This window comes from Galeopterus variegatus, unplaced genomic scaffold (genome assembly GCF_000696425.1).
Source record: "Galeopterus variegatus unplaced genomic scaffold, G_variegatus-3.0.2 Scaffold152, whole genome shotgun sequence".
NCBI classification, from domain to species: Eukaryota; Metazoa; Chordata; class Mammalia; order Dermoptera; family Cynocephalidae; genus Galeopterus; species Galeopterus variegatus.
In genome coordinates this window covers 889,489-911,210 of record NW_007726263.1, presented here as the reverse complement: position 1 = coordinate 911,210, position 21,722 = coordinate 889,489, and the positions used below count along the sequence as shown (strand labels likewise).

The window sequence follows — 21,722 nt, the reverse complement described above, 5'->3', positions numbered from 1 at the left end:
AAAAATTGAATATATGTGAAAAGTGATAAATTTTAAATGAATTTTTTTAAGGTATACTATTCCAGACTCAATAGCAAAACATTTCAATATTCCAAATCTTCCTCACCTTTAGTATTGTACAATCAATGGTCAGAAGGAGAGAAGATACTACAAAATCTGGAACTTCTGAATAAAAACTATGTTATATATAAGAAAGGATATTTATCTAAGGCAGAAAAGCAGGTTAATACACATTTGTTAATTAAAAGAATCTCAACAAGGATTGATGCAAAACAGTTTAACCTTCAATTTAACTAAAACAGTGATGCCAAAAAGGTGAATTAAGGGCCACAGTGGTCGGTGAAGGGAGTTTGAGTACTGAGATCAAAACCTCTGTATTTTCATTTCAAACCAAGCAGCTTGTTCTTTTTTATCCTATTTATTGGGATCTACATTGGATTTCTTTTAAAGGAAATGGGGGGGTGAGGGTTGTTAGCAGATTAAAACAAAAATCCTTATGTATTTTAGAAGCATATTCTTAAATTACCAAACATTTTATTTTATTTATTCATTTATTCTTTTTTTAAAAAAGATGATCGGTAAGGGGATCTTAACCCTTGACTTGGTGTTGTCAGCACCATGCTCACCCAGTGAGCTAACCAGCCATCCCTATATGGAATCCAAACCCATGGCCTTGGTGTTATTAGCACCACACTCTCCCGAGTAAGCCACAGCCGGCCCCACCAAACATTTTAAATCAAAAGATGTTTTCATACAACAGTAATACATAGTTTTGTTGAAAAAGCCATTTCCATTTATTTTAAAAACCAGAATACCCAACCAAAATATTTTGTTGCCATAAAGTTATATTGAAAAGTCATTCCAGTCAATAACTTTATTCTCAATTTATGAGTTTAAGAGGCATTTATGAATTAAGTAGGCATTAAAGGAATTTCCCGAAAAGTATTTTTAAAAATTTAACATTATAGTCTCACCTGTACAGCACTATTAAGAAAACAGCTGTTTTGTCCTGGTTCATTTAACAAGCCTTTGGTAGGGGCTAGGGATAGCATACTCCCTGGTTGATAAGCTTTTCCAAGATTGCCACCAGGTTTCCGTAAGAATTTTACCCATGCCATTTTCAAGCAATGTTGTTTGCATTAAAGCCAAGAATTGTACCCTTATGTGACAGTTCTGTAATAAAATGGATGATGTCTTGAACTGTCCACTTAATTTCACTGTAGTCTGTTACAATAACATAAGTTTCCAAGTCCATATCTTTCTCGATGTTATAAAATTTTGAGGACTTTGACAAGTAAAACTAGGGAGCATATATGTTGACACTCTAAGAGATAAAAAAGAAAGCTATTTTAAACAAGGCTTTAAAGATTTTTATATGTGTTAAATTTTATAGGAGAGTTATATAAAGTTAAGATGAAAAAGTTTTAGAAACTGTTAAAAATAATATCGATGAACAACTCATTTTCTTTAATGCACAAGCCATTTGTCTTGATGGATTAAAAAATGCATCTTGATGATACAAAAAGATGTAGAGCTTGCACTTGGCATGATTCCTTTGGTCATTTGTTTTCCTTATTTATTTTTTTAACAAGAAAGAAGTCTCTCTCTCTTGCAGGCGAAGTTATCAAAGGTGACTCTGTATTTTATATCAACGTGACTTCAAAGCAAATCTACAAGAAAGAAAAGAAATGTTTCAATAAAAGTAAAAGCTGATTGAGAAAATTCCTGCTTTACTTTTTGACCACAAATATTGAATACAGAATTAAAACTCATCATAAAAAGGACAAGAACTAATAATACTCTAAAACATAAAAATGAAAATATATTTCATTTAAAATTTTTTAAAATGTCAATGACATCAACCTCTATCTACCTCAAGCTGGAAATGTTCAAAGGATGGTTTCATAAGGAAAATATTCTTTAAAAAACTAGAATTAAGTCAGATCTCAGGTGGTATCCTATATGTCAATACTAACCTGCTTTGTTTATTAAAACAAATATATAGAAACTCTATTATCTATCTTACACACAGAATCATATTTTTTCAAAAAAAGTCCATAGATTTTATGTAAATTGATATGAATAACAACTCAGAAGAAACACTGAAGTGATAAACAAATTTTAGTGAATTAAATTTCCATCTTATTCACAAATGCAAGCTCCTGGTAAAAAGAACTTTAAATGTTAAACTTCTTAATGAAAAACAAGTATTACAAACAAAGTTTTGCTTAATCAACTGTATTTCTTTCCTGCATTCCTTCATTCAACACACATTTATTGAGCCATGTACTGTATCAGGCACTGGAACTAACACTGTAATGAGGAAAGGCAGACAATACCACAATGAATAATAAATTGCAGAGTGTACTAGAAGGGTTATGTGCTAACTACTAACAGAAAAACAATGCAAGGAAGGGGGATGTGACATGTACATAATGTGGGACAGTCTGCATTTTTAAATAGGATAGTCAAGGAAGATCTCATCAAGGTTACATTTGCACAGAGATTTGAAGGAGGTGAGGAAGCCACCTGAGGGAAGGAATTCCTAGCACAGTGAGCAGCACCTTCAAAGATACTGAGGTAGGAGCATATCTGGTATAGTGGAGGAACAGTACGAAGCCCAGTGTGGCAGGAGAAATGTGAACATAAGAAAGTAGATGAAAAGGATGGATGAGAAAGAGATAGATCATGTAGGTCTTACAAGCCCTTTATAAGCACTCTGGCTTTAAATTCTGGGTGAAAGTCATTGAGTTCCATTTTCACAGCACAAAAAGGTGAGAGACAGAATGGCACAGGTCAGTTCAATATCACTGATCAAACTCCCACTAAGATAGAAGAGCACTGAAGAATCAAGAAAAGCATTAGTCTTTGCAAAATTAAAGTCAGGAGACTTTGTTTTCAGGCCCATTTATTAGCTGCTTGATCTTAGTCACATTCTTGTCATCTCTGATTCACAGCTTCTTCACTTATAAAATGGAGATAACAATAACAGCCCTGCTTTAATGTACGTTAAATGTTTTGAGAATTGTAAAATACTATATTGTGATGTTAGTTGTTTTAGCAACCTCCTCTAAAGTGATCTATATAATCCTGAAATCTTTTAAATAAATTAAGTTTTTAATAAATTTAGTCATGTTTTTATAACATGAAGGGAGCTCTGTATTGGTAGCAAGTTCATATTTTTAATGGAAGAATCCTTCTGAAATGATATTCTTTCAGCATTTATTAGGCACCAAGTCTGTACCATGAACTATGCTAAGGTATATGAAATAATCACTACCCTTAAGGAGCTTAGTTTGATGAGGGGCACAGACAAAAACAGATAATTAAAAAATATTGTGCCTTCCATTCCTGCACAAGATGTAAAACTACTATGTGTTCCTGGTTCTCTCCCTCCAATCCAACCCTGGAGATTATACAAAAGCAGAAAGCAGCCGAATAACAAACAAGGAGAAACCTTGGGAACACCAAAAATGACTGGCTTCTACAGTGGGAGGGAAACAGCAGCCAAGAGATGGAGAGAGCCAGATGTTACAGACTAGGAAAGATCTTTTTAGTTATGACCTTTTCCATTCCTTACATTGCTCTGGGCAGAGAATTCCCACCTGACACAATACAATAAAACAGGAAAGCTCTACTACCACCCCAGTGCCTGCTGGAGGGTAAGGAAGGTTATTATTACATCAGGAAAACACTAGAACACAACCAGTTTGGGAAACAGTAACAAGTACAGGTGACCTTTAAGGCTTCTGGGTGTTCTGTCCTCACTCCCACTCCACAAATAGAACAGGGGAGAGCAAGACTTGAAGAAGATCATGCTTCTAGACAGGACAACAGGAAGTGCCTTTTTAGAGCCAACCCTCAAACTGCATCAGTCCGAATAATGCCCCTACACCCACATCTCTACTACCTGAAATCATCTTAAATTACAGCCTAGTCTTTCACCCTTCTCCCCAGGTAAATATTACTAACTTCTAACTTAGTACTAGCAGTTAAAATATATCCAGACAGTTGGAGGTTATGAGCACTATGAAAGAAAGGCAACAAACCAAACAATCTATAACTCAGGAAACAGAAAGAACAGACTAAAGAGAAAACAAATTTAAGATAAATGTTATAAATATCCACCAATTGAAGATATATGCAGATTTTTAAAATGCTGAAATAGGGCCGGCCCGGTAGCAGTGCGCCACTTGAGAAGCGCAGCAGCGCTCCCGCCGAGGGTTCAGATCCCACATACAGACCGGTTCCCGCTCACTGGCTGAGCGAGGTGCGGAGGCAACACCGAGGGTTGCGATCCCGTTGCCGGTCCCGGTCCAGTACGGGTGCGACACTGAGGGTTGCGATCCATTGCCGGTCACGAAAAAAGACAAAAAGAAAAAAAAAATGCTGAAATAAAAAACTCAAATGATGGGTTAACTAGCAAATTGAATAGATGGGAAGAACATACTAGCAAGCAGTAAGTTCAGGTCAAAAAATTATACTACAAAGCATTAAAATAGGAATAAAGTAGTAGAAAATATAAACATTTTTTAAAAGCTAAGAGACTTAGATGAAACTTAAAAGTGTCAATATCTATCCAATGGGACTCCTAGAAAGAAAGGGGGAAAAGTAAATTGAGTAAATACTTCTAGAAATGATTAAGAGTTCCTCAGAGTTAAAAACTGAGAAACTCAAGAGACAAACAGAATGGATAATGCAAAAATCCAAACATGGTGTGGGGAACGGGTGAAGTAGACAAAAATTATGAAACTAAACTAGAGAGATGGGGACTTTCAAGCAGATCTGCAGTCAAACAACAAAGAAAAAATAAATCCAAAACTAAATTTTTGCAAAAACTAATACAATAGACGAAATCTGCACAAGCCTGATTAAGAATAAAAAAGAAAAGAAAAATACAAACACCAAAGGAATTGATAAAAGAGAAATGACCACAGATACATAAGTAACTAAGGGAACTGTAAAAGAATACCATTTAACAATGGAATACTACTCTGCTATAAAAAAGAATGAAATACTGCCATTTGCAATGACATGGATGGACCTAAAGAGAATTATATTAAGTGAAACAAGTCAGGCACAGAAAGAGAAATATCACACGTTCTCACTTATTTGTGGGAGCCAAAAATAAATAAATAAATAAATACACAAATAACGGGGGCAGGGGAAGAAGACACAACAATTACAATTCCTTGAAGTTGATAACGACAAGCGAACAGAAAGGAGATTGTTGGGTGGGAGGGGGGAGAGGGAGGGGGGAGTGAGGTTTCGGTAATGGGCCACAATAATCAACCACATTGTATATTGACAAAATAAAATTAAATTTTTTTTTAAAAAAGAATACCACTTAAATCCTATGGTAATAACTTTGTGTTTTTTGTGGTTTTTTTTAATTCACCATTTTTTAAAAAGTTTATTTAGGGCCGGCCCGGTGGCGCACTGCTACAGTGCGCTGCTTCGGAGCGCGGAGGCGCTCCTGCCGAGGGTTCGGATCCCACATACAGACCGGTTCCCGCTCACTGGCTGAGTGAGGTGTGGGAGCGACACCGAGGGTTGCGATCCTGATGCCGGTCCCGGTCCGGTACGGGCGCGACACTGAGGGTTGCGATCCGTTGCCGGACACGAAAAGAGACCCAAAAAAAGGGGGAAAAAAAAGTTTATTTAGCATCTGGGTGATACAGGGATCTGAACCCTTGACCTTGGTGTTACAAGATGGCAATAACTTTGAAACTGTAAAGGAATAGATAATTTCCTAGCAAAACGCAAATTATCAAAATTAACCCAAGAAAAAGAGGAAAACTTGAAAAGATTAACTAGTTTAAAAAAAACGAAAAGGAGACAAAAGTTCTCCCATTGAAAATAGCATCTGGGTCTGACAAATTCCAAGTTAAATTTTATCTGAACTGCTAATTCTAACATTAAATTATTGCAGGCCACAGGGAAAATAAAATACAAAGCAACCCCAAGTCATTTTATGAAGCTAACATAACCTTAATATCAAAACATGATAAACCTCAGACCAAAGTGACATATAGGTGCAAAAATGATAAATAAAAAACTAGCAAACAATCTATAAGCGTCAAAAGAATAATGCACTATACAAAAGAATAATGCCAAGTAGAGTTTATTCCAGTAATGCAAATGTGATTCCATATTTATTCTTTCAATAAATATTTGGGAGTCTGTGCAGAAAAGAGCTAACAGCATTATTCATAATAGCCAAAATATGGAAACAAGCCAAATGTCCATCAGCTGGAGAATAAACAAAATGTGCTTATCACTCTCATTTGCACACTCTTTCTCTCTCTTTATATATAAATACAGTGAAATACTATTCCAGCCATAAAAAGAATAAAGTACTGACACATGCTATAACATGGATGAACACTGAAAACATTATGCTAAGTGGAGGAAGTCAATCACAGAAGACCACATATTATATGATTCCATTCATATGAAATGTCCAGAACTGGGAAATCTACACAGACCAATATTAAATTAGTGTTGCTTAGGACTGGAGAAGTGGGGGCTGAAGTGATGGGAGAGGAGGGTGATAGGTTAAGGGTACAGGGTTTCTTTCTGAGATGATAAAAATGTTTCAAAATTGACTGTGGTGATGGAAATACATTTCTGTGAATATACTGAAAATCACTGAATTGTACTCTTTAAGTGGGTGAATTGTATGGTAAGTTATATTTCGATAATGCTGTTTTCTTTAAAAAAAAATAAATAAACGGAAAAGGAAAGACTTAACAGACCTGAGATTGTTATCCAAAGAATCGTCTGCTCACAAGGTTGGCCCCTTGGGAACTTAAGATTTCAAAAGGCTTCTTACCACCCTGATAAGAGTGGGTCACTGTACCTAAGTTGTGCAATGTGGTTTATCCTGAACACCTGTTTTCCTCCTGGAAGTCTGGAATTTTGGTGCATCTTAGGCACAGGATGCCTATGTGACCACCCCCCAATAAAAACGGTGGGCACTGAGTCTCGGATTTCCTGGTAGACAATATTTTACACAAGTCATCACAATTTGTTGCTAGAGGAATTAGTGTGTCCTGTGTGACTCCACTGGGAGAAGACTATTGGAAGTTTGTGCCTGGTTTCCTCCTGACTTCACCCCATGCTCCTTTTGTTTGCTGATTTTGCTTTATAACTTTTCATTGTAATAAAACATAGGAAAGAGTATGACTATACACTGAATCCTGTGAGTCCTACTAGAAAATCATCAAACTGGGTGGGTGGGAGGGATCCTGGGGACCTCCAATTCAGACACATTATAGTGTGGTAAAGAGCTACTCTGATTCCATCAGACTGGCAGAAAAAAAACCAAAAACCAAAAGTAACACAGTTGGTGGGGATAAAAGGGAAGAGGTACATTCATTTATTGCTGATTATTTAAAAATGTAATTATACTATTATATTCTCTGGCAATTTTATATCAACCTGGCAGCAACTACTAAAGTTAAAAACATAAATACACTTCACCTCAAAAAACCTAATACTGAGAATCTATCCCTCAGAAATAAAAGTACTATTTTATTGCAATATGTAGGTAGTAGCAGTAAATAACAAAGGTAAAGCAAATCTTCAACAACAGGGACATAATTGTAGAACAGGGTGTCTCCTACTACAGTGGATTCCTATAATCCTATATTGCCTCTGCATCCATTTTGAACATAAGATGGACTTTCTCATACCAGATGCACGGCTTTGTTACTCTTGACAGTTGGCAGTTCTCCACCTCCTGCTAGTTCCTTGATGTGGTCGATCCAGATATCCACCTTATACAACTGCCTCCTGGTGACCACCTCCTATGGGTCATCAGCTAGATACAACCTACATGACTCACCCTATTGACCCCCACACCCTGCATGGGCTGCACAGATATGCCAGTGATCACCTCTCGGTCACAACGTGACTCCATGGAACTTGTACCACCTTGCTCTAAACCCACCAATTAGAACTCTCTGGGGGAAACCCACCTAGAAAACACCCTGGACCCCAAAAAAGCTTTGATCCATAGGTCCCTCTTTCTGTCTCTCTCTTGCTCCCCACCTGCTGGTTGAGCTTGTGTGTCCTGGATGGCACCCCCCATTTCTGGTGGCCCTGAGAGGTGTGCTGCCCTCATCTCTCTGGAATCTGTAAATAATAAACTGTATCTTTTATTTAACGTTTTTTCGTGAGTTGCTTCCTCTGTCTCACTTGACCAACAAGCTTAAAACTAACTTCTTTCCTGGTCAGGGCTCTCTGACAAAATGGCTATCTTGATAGAAATAAACTTGACACAGGTCAGACAAGAGCCACAGGGGCATCTGCTGGTAAAAACAAATTTCCTGTAGGAGTGACGCCTGGCCAAGGGTTGCAGACACTGAGGTCATATGCCAGGATAGAGAAGTATCCTACGAAAGGCACACTGTAAACACCCACAACCAAATCTCCTGGAGCCTGTCAGGGCAGGGCTAGAGTTTATAGCCACTCTCCAGAGAGAGACCTCAAGACCAAATTACAGAAAAATTTAACAGTGTTTTTGAGTGACAAAGACAAAATGCAGACATTTAACGTGATCCCAATTTGGTAAAACAATATATGTGTGAAGACATATGATCAATAACCTTCCCAAACGTGGTAAGTAGAATTCTAAAAATGCACCCATTCCCACCCCCAGATTTCCTATGCTACTCCCTCAAACTTGTACATATGACAAGATATTGATCCCTTGGTTATGTTATATGGCACAGTTGACCTTAAAATAGGGAGACTATCTGGTTGGGCCTAATCTAATCACATGAGCTCTTCAGAGTTCTTTCTCTGTCTGGTGGCAGGAAAATGTCAGAGAGGTTTAAAGCACGAGAAGGACTCTATGTGTCATTGCTGCTTTGAAAATGGAGAGAACCACATGAGAAGGAATGTGGGTGGCCTTTAGGATACTGGTTGACAGCTAGCAAAGAAACAGGAAGCTCAGTTCTACAAGGAAATGAATCTGCCAATAACCGGAAAGAGACTGGAAGCAGATTCTTCTCTAGGGCCTCCAGATAAGAGGCCAGCCCATTTGACACTTTGACCTCAGCTTTGTGAGACCCAGAGCAGAGAATACAGTTGAGCACACCTGGACTTCTGACCTACTAAAAGCGTGAAATAATAAATGGGTATTGTTTTAAGCTGCTAAATTTGTGGTAAGTCATTACACAGTAATAGAAAACTAATACATCCAACCCCAAGCAAACAAGCAAATTGATCTGCATTCTGTCCCTACAGTTTCAACTTTTCTAGGATTTCACACAAATAGAATCAGACAATCTTTTGTGTTTGGTTTATTTCACTTGAAATAATACTTTTGAGTTTCATCTGTATTACTGTAGAAATCAATAGAGTTGTTCATTCCTTTTTATTACCAAGTAATATTCCTTCACCTGGATATACCAAAATTTGTCCATCCATTTACCAGTAGATGGGTATTTGGGTTGTTTCCAGTTTGGGGTGATTATGAACAAAGTAATTATGGACATTCAAGTACAAGTCTTTCTGTGGACATAGATTTTAATTTCTCTCAGGTAAATACCTAGGAATGGGATTGCTGAGTTGTACATAAGTATATGTTTAACATTATAAGAAATTGCCAAGGTGCTTTCCAAAGTTCTTGAATACTATACAATTTTTAATTCCCACCATTCATGAATGAGAGTTATAGCTGCTCCATATATTCACCAACAATTGTTATTGTTAAGTAGAGGTATTGGACAGTCTGGCAGGTAGAGGAACTCATGAATGACCTCTTTTTTTTCCTATGTTGCATTTTCTGGGCAGCAAGGAGAGTCTTTGTCAGTTTCTTGTGGCTCTGACTATGGTGGTTTGTTTCTAAGAAAGAGGTCCAAGAAGCCGTGTGACTACTGAATGTTTGGCTCCAGTGTCTACCATGAAGTTTATAGGTTGGCCCCTTACCATCATTTGAACCAAGGGCTCCTGGGGGACCAGGGAAAGGGAGCCCAGTTGGTCCTATTTAATTTTATATTGTTCAAGTTCAGTCAGCCAAGCCAATGAAATCTTGCTGGGGGTGCCTTGGTAGCCGGTTTGCCTGGATTGCAGTCTCCTCAGAAGGATTGTCTCTTTTTCGGGGGCTGGAATTTGCCCTTAGAGGTGGCTGGGAGTTGGGGATTTTTTTTTTAATGACCGTCTTCATGACAGAAGACACATTCGTTGGGTCTCAGGGGTGGTCTGGAACCAGGCGTGTCCTGTGGCTATCCTCTGTTCAGCTTTTGGCCTTGGCCTGGGGCCATTTCGGGGGTCCTGACTTCATGGCCAGTGCAGCAACTGGGCGGTCTACCTTCTTTTTCATTTTTTTGTCTGCCTTGTGGCAGGCCTCCAGGTCCTAGTTGACGAACACTTTGATTGGAAATTTAAGGAGCTGGGTAACATTCATGCCAGAAAACCCTTCCAGCTTTTGCAACTTGCGGTAGATATTACCCTGTACCTATCCTACAAAAGCAGCGTTGACCATTCTCTGGTTTTCAGGCTTTTCTGGGTCCAAGGGCATGTAGAGGCGGAATGCCTCACAGAGCCTCTCATAAAACTGACTGGGGCTTTTGTCTGGCTTCTAGAGTGCTTCAGAGATCCTACATACTATACTGGTCGGCTTTTTTCCTCCCTCTTTTAGGACACCCAGGAGAGCCTTTTGGTATTTTGCCCCAGCATCCATAGGCCCTGATCTGTGTTGGGGTCTCAGTGTGGATCCTCATCCGGGAAATGGGTTTGGGCATACACGTGGGCATTCAGCGTCCTGGCTGGGGCATGGTCTTGGAGCCACTTTTGAGCCGCCTGGCTGATATGGCATCTCTCTTCCGTATTGAAGAGAGTCATTAGGAGCTGCCTGCAGTCCACCCAGGCGGGCTGGTGAGTCTGGACTATGGGCTGGATCAGATCAAGCATAGCCTGGGGCTTTTCAGTATAAGAGGGTATATGATGTTTCCAGTTCAGAAGGTCAGTCGTTGTGAACGGCTGATAGATGAAAGTGGGATGTCCTCCCTGCAGGTGCCCATCCTGATCATAAAATAAGGGAGCCTGAGTCTCTCTCTGAGTGGCATCTGGAGAGCCATTCCCCATGGTGACTCGGTTGAAGGCTGGGTCTGGCTTGGCCCATATAGGGTGACAGTAGGCAGCGTGGGGTCTCCGGAGAATTGGGAGCTGAAGTGGTCCCTTCTGATGGGCCAGGAGGACACGTAGGAGTCATTGCTGGAGTAGGAGGCAGTGATGGGGGCCGTGGGGGTGTCAGAGCAGCTGACCCAGTCAAGTAGGGAGGTGGCAGATCCTCTGGATCTGAGGGCAGAATAGCTGGTTTGGAGCCCGCATTTAGCAGTTGCCTCCAGGCATGAGTCTGACCCAGGACCAACATTTCTCGAGCCAGGAGAATTTGGCAGTGTTTTTCCATGCAGGCCTTTAACCAGGAAGGTGGAGAATGAGGTAAGTCTTCCCAAGAATAAATATAGGGATGTTGGTCAGAGTGGCCTTGAGGGTCATTTCCATGCTGTCCCATAATAACCCTTCTGACTCGATGGATAAGGGAAAAATCAAAGGACCCCTTAGAGGGCTGTCCTACATTGAAAGACAGCCAATCCACTTCATAAAATGCCCTGAGTTTATCAGGAGATAGCTTGACACCACAGTCACCAGAAAAGCCCTTTTTAAAATTCCTCAGCATACAGGCAAGGGGAGTTTGTTTGCTAGGTGTTCCTCCCATGTTTTCCACCCATGATCGGTGTTGCAACAGACACTCAATTCCAATCACTTCATCCATCTCTGGCCACTCACCTTGCGGTGATATTTCAGCGCCTCTTGGCTAGGTGAGATGGTATAAACCCGCATCACGACCTCTCTTGTGAGAGTCACCCTTAGCCGTATGAGGTCACAATGGAACCACAGATCAGGACTCTGCACTCACTTCGTATCCAGGATACATCTCAGCCACACACATACACATACATGCATTCACCACCTGAAAATTCCAAAAATCCTGACCTGAGAATGTGGTTTCCTTCGTGAAACAGAGTTCACCATCCAAAAATTATTGAAATCCTGACCTGACTGGGGAATGTGGATTCCTCTGAATGGAGTACTAAGACATCCCCCCCCCCCTTTGGGAGGTGATCAGGCTCCCCTTCTACTCTCCTGAGAGTAAGAACCTAGTGGGACTCAGGTCCTTACCTAGTTGGATGGGCGGAGCTCCCCTGGTCTGGTTCCTGTGCCTCTTTGGGTTCTGTTGTGCTCAGGTTCGTCCTCCAGGTCCACCCAGTGAGGTCTTTCCCACTCCCGGAAAACTCTCCATTGGCACCAGAGTGCATCCACATCATTGGGTGTCCCGGGTGAAGAGACCAAGAAACAAGGGAGGCAGGCGGTTAAGCCGCCGTTTCCACCATCCTGGATGAGCCCCCAAGAAATGTTGTAGTGGGCTACTGCGAACTCGCAGGGAGAGGCAGGAAACACTGGGGCTTGTGGCAGGAAACAGAGTTTATTGATGCCGGCAGCACTGGCCCAGAGGACTCCTATCCAAAGGGTGAGCCCCAAACGCAGCGGGGCTGTTATTTTTATATCTCAGTATTTCTGGGTTTTTGCAACAGGGCAAGAGGGATGAATCTTATGATCTTATGTGGTTATGACTCTGTCTCGGGGTGGAAAATTACAGCAAGAGAAGCAGAAGGGAAAATTTTGTTACAGCAGTCTGTGGCAACTGCAGTGTGAAACAAGGCAAGGGTGCAGCTGCAGCTTGGTCTGTATGACATCCAGGTGAAGGTCTTGGTTACAGCATAGCAGGGCACAGCATGGGTGCCTAACGGCCACAGCTGGGCAGGACACAGTCGGGTAAGTATGAGTGCCTCAACCCCAGCCTCCCTGATCACAGCTTTATATCAGATCCATAAAGATATTTAGAACTAACCCTTTTCCCAACTCAGCAATATTGAAATGCACTCAAGATTATTAAATACTTCTAAATCTCATAACTAAGAAATACAAGTTTAAAATGAGATCAGCCATGATGTTCTTTTGGCTAGTATATAATACCTTGCATTTTAACAGTTCTTTATTATTTCTACTATGTAGTATAATAAAACATGGTTGCTTTGGGTTTAATGTAGCATTTATACATCAATTCTGTTTAAAGAAATTTAGGCCTCCAATAAAATAATAATTTTATAGTTATAACGTAATTCCTAACTCCCTCTCCTTTTAAGGGTAAAATTAAATTTTTATGTTTAAAATAAAAATGTTCAGCACTCAAAACTGTTGTCAGTAAAGGTTGAGCAAGATTAAATTTAAATTTAAAGATGTAAATGCACAATAATACATTACCACAACGAATGTGAATGCTACTCAGATCTAATCATGAGATGTCTATCACAATAAAAGATCTCAATTTAATTCACTAATGTTATTTTACCAAATAACTACCCAATTACAAATCTACATACTTACATCTACGATAATAAAAATTTTCAAAGCATTAATTCAAAAACCATTCACTAAGTACTTACTATATTGAAAGTATTAAGCCGGATACTGTAAGAGATAAAATGATTAAAAGAAAAAAATCCTTGTACTCAAGGAGTTTACAATCTAGTAGGGAAGAGATGACATTTAAGTAATACAAGTCATTACAACATGAAGCAAAATTTAGGAGCTTTAGAAGTATGAAAAAAGTACTAAAGAATTGAGGAAAGAGAATATTTTCCATTTTACAACTGGGAAGAGCATCTCACCAAGTCACTGATGGCTCAACAGGATTCCAAGGAACAAAATGAAGAAAAAGGAACAGGCATGCTGGGGGATGGGTGCAGAATACCAGGTGAACAGACAGGCATGAGCAAAGGTGCAGAGAAGGAAAAGCTTAAATATAACTGGCAAATAATTAAGATCAATTTAAGCATATGAGATCTGAAAAACTGGAGAGGTATACAAAGGGCGATAAAATTGGTGAGGGCCAGATTATGAATGGAGGGACCTGGATGTCATGGTAAGACGGATATACTTTATTCTGAAAGCAATAAAGATACATATAATATTTCTGAGCAGTGTAGTATAAATATATAAATGTATACATTTCTTAGTGTTAAAAATTGTCTCAGATATAATCCAATACAGCATTTTTAAAAATACAAATAGCCACCCATCAGTGAGTTATTAAATCAATTTAGGAGCTTGGACAAGTACTTCTTTCAATGAAACAGAATAGAAAATATCATTATCATTGTGCATGATTAGTAGAAAAGGTGAATATTGCTTCCTAAAACTATTCCCCTGTCACACATATGCATATATGTACTTAGACTGTCATGTAAATCATCTTCCTTACTAAGGGTCATGATCAAAAAAGTATAAAAGCCACTGAATTAATCTTACTTTTCTTTATTTTTATTATTTATTTATATTTTTGACAAGATAAGAAAAATTAGGTCAGGAGAAGTTTAGTAACTGATTCCATCTGGTTTTTAAAATTTTTAAGTGGTAGAGCTAAAATTAAGAACTATATACGGTGAGTGCCAATCTAATGCTTTTACCTCTATAATACCCTGCCTATAATGATCAGTGCTGTTTTAAGATTACTCTCGTAGAACTAAGAACAATAATTTGGAAAGTGAAGATTCTGGTAGCAGATCAGAAAGACCATGAACACACAGGTACCAGGGAGTTTCACAGCAATTACTTGGGATTTCCGGACTGTTCTCTAATAATCTCTTTTCCTCTTTTGACTTTTCACTAAACCTAGAATCTTGGTGCCCTTATAATCAAAAGCAGTGGTCTTCAAATGGGGATATGCATACCCAAGGAAACAAATGACTTTCCAAGAGTTTGAAGGTATGTTTAGTTTTAAAGGAATTCCCAGATCTGCAACTTCCACATGTACACTTTCCTAGAATTAATCTGGCTGATAGAGTCTGTAGCTCTCCTCCCCCACCCCCCCAACTTCCACAATTGCTTTTTTCTTACTTTACAAAAGAAAGACATATACTCTTCATCCACCCTACATCTTACTGTTTTGTATTTTCTGGGTTTACTACAAATACCTCAGGGTGCCACATAAAGGAAGAGTTCAAAATATTGATGTCAAAAGCTTCCTGTAACTCAAGGCACCCTAACTCATGCTCAACTCATCTCATCAAAAGATGCATTTACAATATACTTTTAACTTCTGTTTTAGTTATTTATCAAAATTTATAGTGTATATAGATATAGAGAATAAAGACAGAAAGTGAAACTTTAGATTACCGGTTCCTAAGGTAATTGTAATTATAACAATCTAAAGGGAAAAATATACACGTTATTTTATTTTAAAATAGTATAACAAATTAACTAATAAATGACTTGGAGCATAAAAATACATTACAAAAAAATCGGTGGTAGAAATGGAATAAATATGAGTTCCAAGTAAAAAAGGGTAATGTAAAAAAAAAGTTTATGTATGTTTTTCAATGGATGGGTATGACTATAAAATTGCTACAGTATTTAAATCCCATTAATGAACTGATCAGTTAGTTCAGTCAGTTAGACCGTGGTGTTATAACACCTAGGTCAAGGGTTCAAATCCCCATACAACCAGCCTCCAAAGGAAAAAAAAAAAAAAAAAAAAAAGAACTGCAATTGGGTACCTTTAAAATAATGGTATAATTATTTTAAAATGTCAATATTTATAACATACTAGCAATTATATCTTATGTAACTATCATAGGCTTATGATTAAAAATTTTAAATTTTAACTTGAAAACATGTTAGAAGTTTGACCAAAAAAAGTAAAAAAAAGGGCCGGCCCGGTGGCGCGCTGCTACAGTGCGCCGCTTGGGAAGTGCGGTGGTGCTCCCGTGGAGGGTTCGGGTCCCACGTACAGACCGGTTCCCGCTCACTGGCTGAGCGAGGTGTGGGAGCAACACCGAGGGTTGCGATCCCGTTGCCGGTACCGGTCCGGTACGGGCGTGACACTGAGGGTTGCGATCCGTTGCCGGACACGAAAAAAGACAAAAAGGAAAAAAAGAAAGAAAATTACTGCTTCTTTCTTATGAGTCAGTGCTTAACCAGCAATAATTTGACCCCAATGGCAGAGATTCCAGGTCCACTTTTCTTCATTATCCTAGGTACAAAATTCCCTTTTCTCCCCCCCAAAACTTAAGCCTAGTATCTAATTAGTTAGGCAATCTATAACACACTGCATAAACTTGATTAGTAGGGTCTCCCCAACACACACATTTTTTAAATGGAAGGGACTAGACTATGTGGAATCATTCAAATTCTAACATTCAATGACTTTATTAGCCTACAAGAACAGTCTGGGTAAATGATAATCATATCTTAAACTGTATTCATTATAGCTGTTATGGGTTGAATTGTGTCCCCCAAAAAGATATGTTGAAGTCCTAACTCCCAGGCCTGTGAATGTGACTTTATTTGGAAATTGGGTCTTTACAGATGTAATCAGGGTAAGATGAGGTCATTAGGTTGGGTCCTAATCCAGTATGGCTGGCAGCAGTCATAAGAAGAGACCAACACACAGAGAGAACGCCATGTGGATGACAGAGGCAGAAGTTGGAAAGAAGTTGGAATGATGCAGTGACAAGCCAAGGAACACCAAGGATTGACAATCAACACAAGAAGCTAGGGTGGGGCAAGAAAAGATTCCACTCAGAGCCCACAGAAGGAAACAATCATGCAAACACCTTGATTTTGGACTCCTAGCCTCCAGAACTGTAAGAGAATAAATTTCTATTGTTTTAAGGCATCCAGTTTGTGATACTTTATTACAGCAGCCTTAGGAAACCAATGTAATAGTTGATAAAGCCATGAGACTCATTTATTCAAGTTTATTGGTTCTTTTGATTATGAAATAGTACTTGTTTATTACACAGATTTCCAAAATACCTTAGAAATAATGCATAAAAATTTAGAAATATCGGGCCGGCCCGGTGGCGCACTGGATAGTGCGCCGCTTGGGAAGCGCGGCGGCGCTCCCGTCCGAGGGTTCGGATCCCACATACAGACCGGCTCCCGCTCGCTGGCTGAGCGAGGCGCGGGAGCAACATCGAGGCTTGCGATCCCGTTGCCGGTCCCCGGTCCGGTACGGGGGCAACACTGAGGGTTGCGATCCGTTGCCGGACACGGAAAAAAGACAAAAGACAAAAAAAAAAAATTTAGAAATATCCATAATTCCATATTAGCAGAGAATCACTGCTAATAAAGCTATTCAAATATATTCTTAATAGATCCATGCCTACCCATCAAACTGTAAAACTTCACTTTAACATCTTTTCTCTAATAAGTAATGTAGCTACTCAAGGACACATTGAAGACTTTTCACTGAAATACTACAACTGTTCCCCAAAATGCTTCAACTGTTCACCTTACTAGTAAAAGTATTTAAGGTTTTATTTCAGATAAATAGGTAGAAAGCAGAAGAATTAAAGCAAGTTGAAGCAATACAAAATTATCATCCACTATAGAAATATCTTCATTTTTATAAAGTAGAAGAATTATAGTAAGGAAGGTATAAATGAAAATGGATATCCTCTGATATACAAAACCACTGTCACCCTACAAATGGAGGAATTGGAGACGATTACATTAGAAAATTTATGAAACAAAGATAAAATAAAATTAAACTAATAAGGAAAAATACTGTACCGCCAACAAAAACAGTAAATTTTAAACAATTTTCAATGTTTTACACTTTTTTGCTCTATTTCTTTGTGTCCAGTAAAGAACTGTGCTTTATTTCATGCTGCTTTTACCTTACCAGTTTCCACTGGTAACTAACCAGAGAAAGACAAGGGTACAAGTATATCCAGAATACAAAGTATGAGCACTAAAGAAAATGGCTAATGGCAGTCCACTTTAAGACAAGATTGCCAGACGAGAATTATGGCAAAGCAGGAATAACCTAAAATTTTTTTTTTTCCTTAACAAAGCCCAAACTGAACTCTTGCTTTACCAATACATTCTTCCCCATCTCATCTGATGGCAATGACATTTTTCCATTTGCTCAGAACAAGTATCTTTGGTGATACCTTTGAATCCTCTTTTCCCTCTTATCTCAGTCAGAATCTGACCACTTCTTATCACCTCCATTTCTACAATTCTGGTCATAGCCATCCATCATATCTTGTCTGGATTGCTAGAATAGCCTCCTGTTTCCTGGCTTCTACTCTTAAGGTAACTTACAGTCTATCCTCAAGAGTCACCGAAGAACTAGACGTTGGGAAGGGTAGGGGGGAAGGAGGACAAGAGAAGGTTGGTTAATGGATACAGAGTTACATCTAGATAGGAAGAATAAGTTCTAATACTTGATAGTAGGGCTAGCTGTCTATAATTAACAATAATTTATATTTTCAAATGGCTAGAGGAGAGGAATTCAAATGTTCTCATCACAAAGAGAGGATAAATATTTGCAGTGATGGATATATTAATTAGCCTGACTTGATTATCACACAGTGTATACGCGTATCAAAAATATTACTCTGTACTCCATAAATCTGTATAATTATTACGTGTCAGTTAAAAAATAAAATTTTTTAAAAAGAGTAACCAAAGAGATCTTCTAAAAGTAAGTCATGTCACTCCTCTGCTCAAAACCTTGCAAATGGGTCTTTATTACATTCAGATTAAAAACCAAAAAGTCTTTATAATGGCCTGCAAGGCTCTTGTCTTAGTCTGTTTAGGCTTCTGTAACAAAATACCTCAGACTGGGTAATTTATAAACAACAGAAATCTACTGCTCAAAGTTCTGGAAGCTGAGAAGTCCAAGATCAAGGAATCAGCAGATCTGTTGCCTGGTGAGGGCTCACTCTCTTCCAGGATAGCGTCCAGGAGGGCTTCTACGATGGTGCCTTCTTGTGGCATCTTTACATGGGGGAAGGGCAAACAAGCTCCGGCTGGCCTCTTTTATACAAGGGCACTAATGCCACTCATGAGTGCAGAGCCCTCATAACCTAATCACCTCCCAAAGGTGTCATCTCTTAATACTATTGCACAGGGGATTAGGTATCAACATATCAATTTTGGGGATCACAAACATTCAGACCATAGCAGCACTACACTACCTACCCTTCCCCTCACCTCTAACCTTATCTCTAACTACTTGACCTTTGGCTTTCTCCATTCCAGCCACATCGGCTTCCTTGTTATTACTGCACACACATCGTGCAAACTCTTGCTCTTTACAGCCTTTGCACTGGCTATTCCTCTGCCTGGAATATATTTCTCTCTGAAACCCACATGACTTTGCCCTCCCTTCCTTCATGATTGCATTGCTAAAAAAAAGAAAGTCACCTTCTAAATGAGGCCTAAACTTACTTAAAATTGCAAACACCACAATCTCCACCTCACATTCCCAGTTCCCCTTATCCTGCTCTAGTTTTTTCTCCTTGGCACTTTTCACCTAATATACTATACAGCTGACTTACTGTGTTTATTATTTATTGTGTTTCTTCCCAATCCTCTTAGAATGTAAAGTGAATGCTAAGCATCTATAATAGTACACAGTACGTGGTAGGTACTCATTAAAAATTTACTGAATGGGGGCCGGCCCGTGGCTCACTCGGGAGAGTGCGGTGCTGATAACACCAAGGCCCCGGGTTCGGATCCCATATAGGGATGGCCGGTTAGCTCACTGGGTGAGCGTGGTGCTGACAACACCAAGTCAAGGGTTAATATCCCCTTACCGGTCATATTTCAAAAAAAAAAATTTACTGAATGAAGCTCAGGAAATGAAGTGAGATCTCAAAGAACAAACCCTCTGAAAAAATGTTCCCCACAAAGATGACCTAGGCACTAAAGGCATAGGACATTTTCTACCATCTGCAGCTAGGTCAGTGTCAGTACTACACTGATAAGGAGTTAGTATTATCTCAGGCATATATGGCAGCACCATATGGTAAAAAAATCTAGGGCTCAAACAACCTGCTCATCTAAGTATAGGTAAAGCCACTATGAGAAGAGCAAGCGTTTATTATGGAGGCTGAAGAGTTTAGAAAAAGTCAGCATAAAGTATCTGATGGGCAAAGAATGTCCTGACGGATTCTTGACTACGATGGACTACATCTTCTCATATTGACTTCATGAGTCCCATAATTATTTATTTCTCCTCTGATAAAGTTTCCAGCGATACAACACATTACTCAACTACTTAATCATTAAAAGCATATCAGTTTCATTATTTATAATCACAATCTATATAAAAAGGTTCACAGGTTTATTGTCAGAATCATAAACCGTGTATAACATACTTGATAAATGCCCAAAACACAGTAAGCATTCAACAAATGCATGATAATTATAACACAGTCTTCTATATTAAAATGATTTTTAACAATATAAACAAAGATTTGAAAAAAGTAAAAGTTGTATTATATATTTTATATCCCACCTTACTATATTTTTCCATTTTCTTAAACTGATATATCAAACTTAACTATAGCTTTAATCCTGATTAATAATGAGATCAGATAAATTATATTATGAAGTGTCAATTTCTTAATTTTAAACCTGTTAGTAAGTCATTCTTAGTAGATAAACAATTTTGTTTATAGAGCTATCCTACTTTAAAAAAACTTAACTATGAAAAATTCTAATTTACAAAATGAATGTTTGGGAATGCTTCACTTTACAAGTGAATTTACCATAGTATTATTTTAAACATTCATTTACAAATCTTTCTGGACTAGGAGAAGCAGAAACTCAGTTAAAACGTTAGAAGCCAATGCATCAGAAAGAAAGATAAAGCAACTCCAAAATAACAATGTAAGCAACAGAGAAGATTTAATTTAGAAAAATTCAACCAATGTACAACTTTTCAGAAAAATAACTACAAATTTCCTTAATGATGATTTTAATTCATATGAGTAGACTAAAATGATGATCCATCCAGCCAAAGCAAATATCTAAAGCACCCAAAATGCACCTTGTTCATGTCTCTGGGTCCCTGAGAATGTTCTCCCTGCTTGTATAACCATCCTTTGTGCTGTCTGTCCAGCACTCTTCTCATACTTAATATGACAGTTCATGTATTATCATCTTCAGATTCCCTTGGCTATTCTGTATTCCCTCTACAGCAACACAGTATAAATCTCTAACTAAGGAATGTACACAGTGGTAACACAAAGATGAAGTAATCTACTGTCCTTTGCTGCATCAGAAGATACCTCACAGGTGTGGTATGGATGACTGGGAATTTGAAAGAGGAATGAGAAAGTAAGAGAAGAGAATTAGAATTCTGCAATGGCAATGGTATAAGAAAAAGCGGGGGGGGGGGGGATGGGAAGGACTGAGAACAGCCAGAGATGAGGCTTAGAAGGGGGAGAATTAATAACTATGATTACTTTAACATTGTCTTACTAATTTTTGAATCTCTAGTGCCTAGCACTAGGCCTAGTATACAACAGTGGGGGGGGGGGTGATGGGAAGGACTGAGAACAGCCAGAGATGAGGCTTAGAAGGGGGAGAATTAATAACTATGATTACTTTAACATTGTCTTACTAATTTTTGAATCTCTAGTGCCTAGCACTAGGCCTAGTATACAACAGTACATCAATAAGTGTTTACTGAATAAATTTACTAACTCAAAAAAGAACAAATCATAAGTAAAAAACTTTCATAGGAAAAGTATTTCTTAAAATTTCTTTTCTTCAGGTCAATATGTATAAAATAGAAGAGTAATGTAATTATTTTCAAACTAATTAAAAAATACCATGACACC

At 38.6% G+C, this 21,722-nt stretch overlaps 1 protein-coding gene across 1 annotated transcript in view; it reads right to left on the bottom strand.

Annotated features, from left to right (window-relative positions):
• The window catches only part of USP53 (ubiquitin specific peptidase 53), a 72,994-nt gene that overhangs the window by 48,296 nt on the left and 2,976 nt on the right, over window positions 1-21,722 (bottom strand). Inside the window, exon 2 of the mRNA XM_008592158.1 lies at window positions 975-1,670. Coding sequence (XP_008590380.1) covers window positions 975-1,118 — 144 coding nt within the window. The 5' untranslated portion in view covers window positions 1,119-1,670. The remainder of the gene's footprint in view (window positions 1-974; window positions 1,671-21,722) is intronic.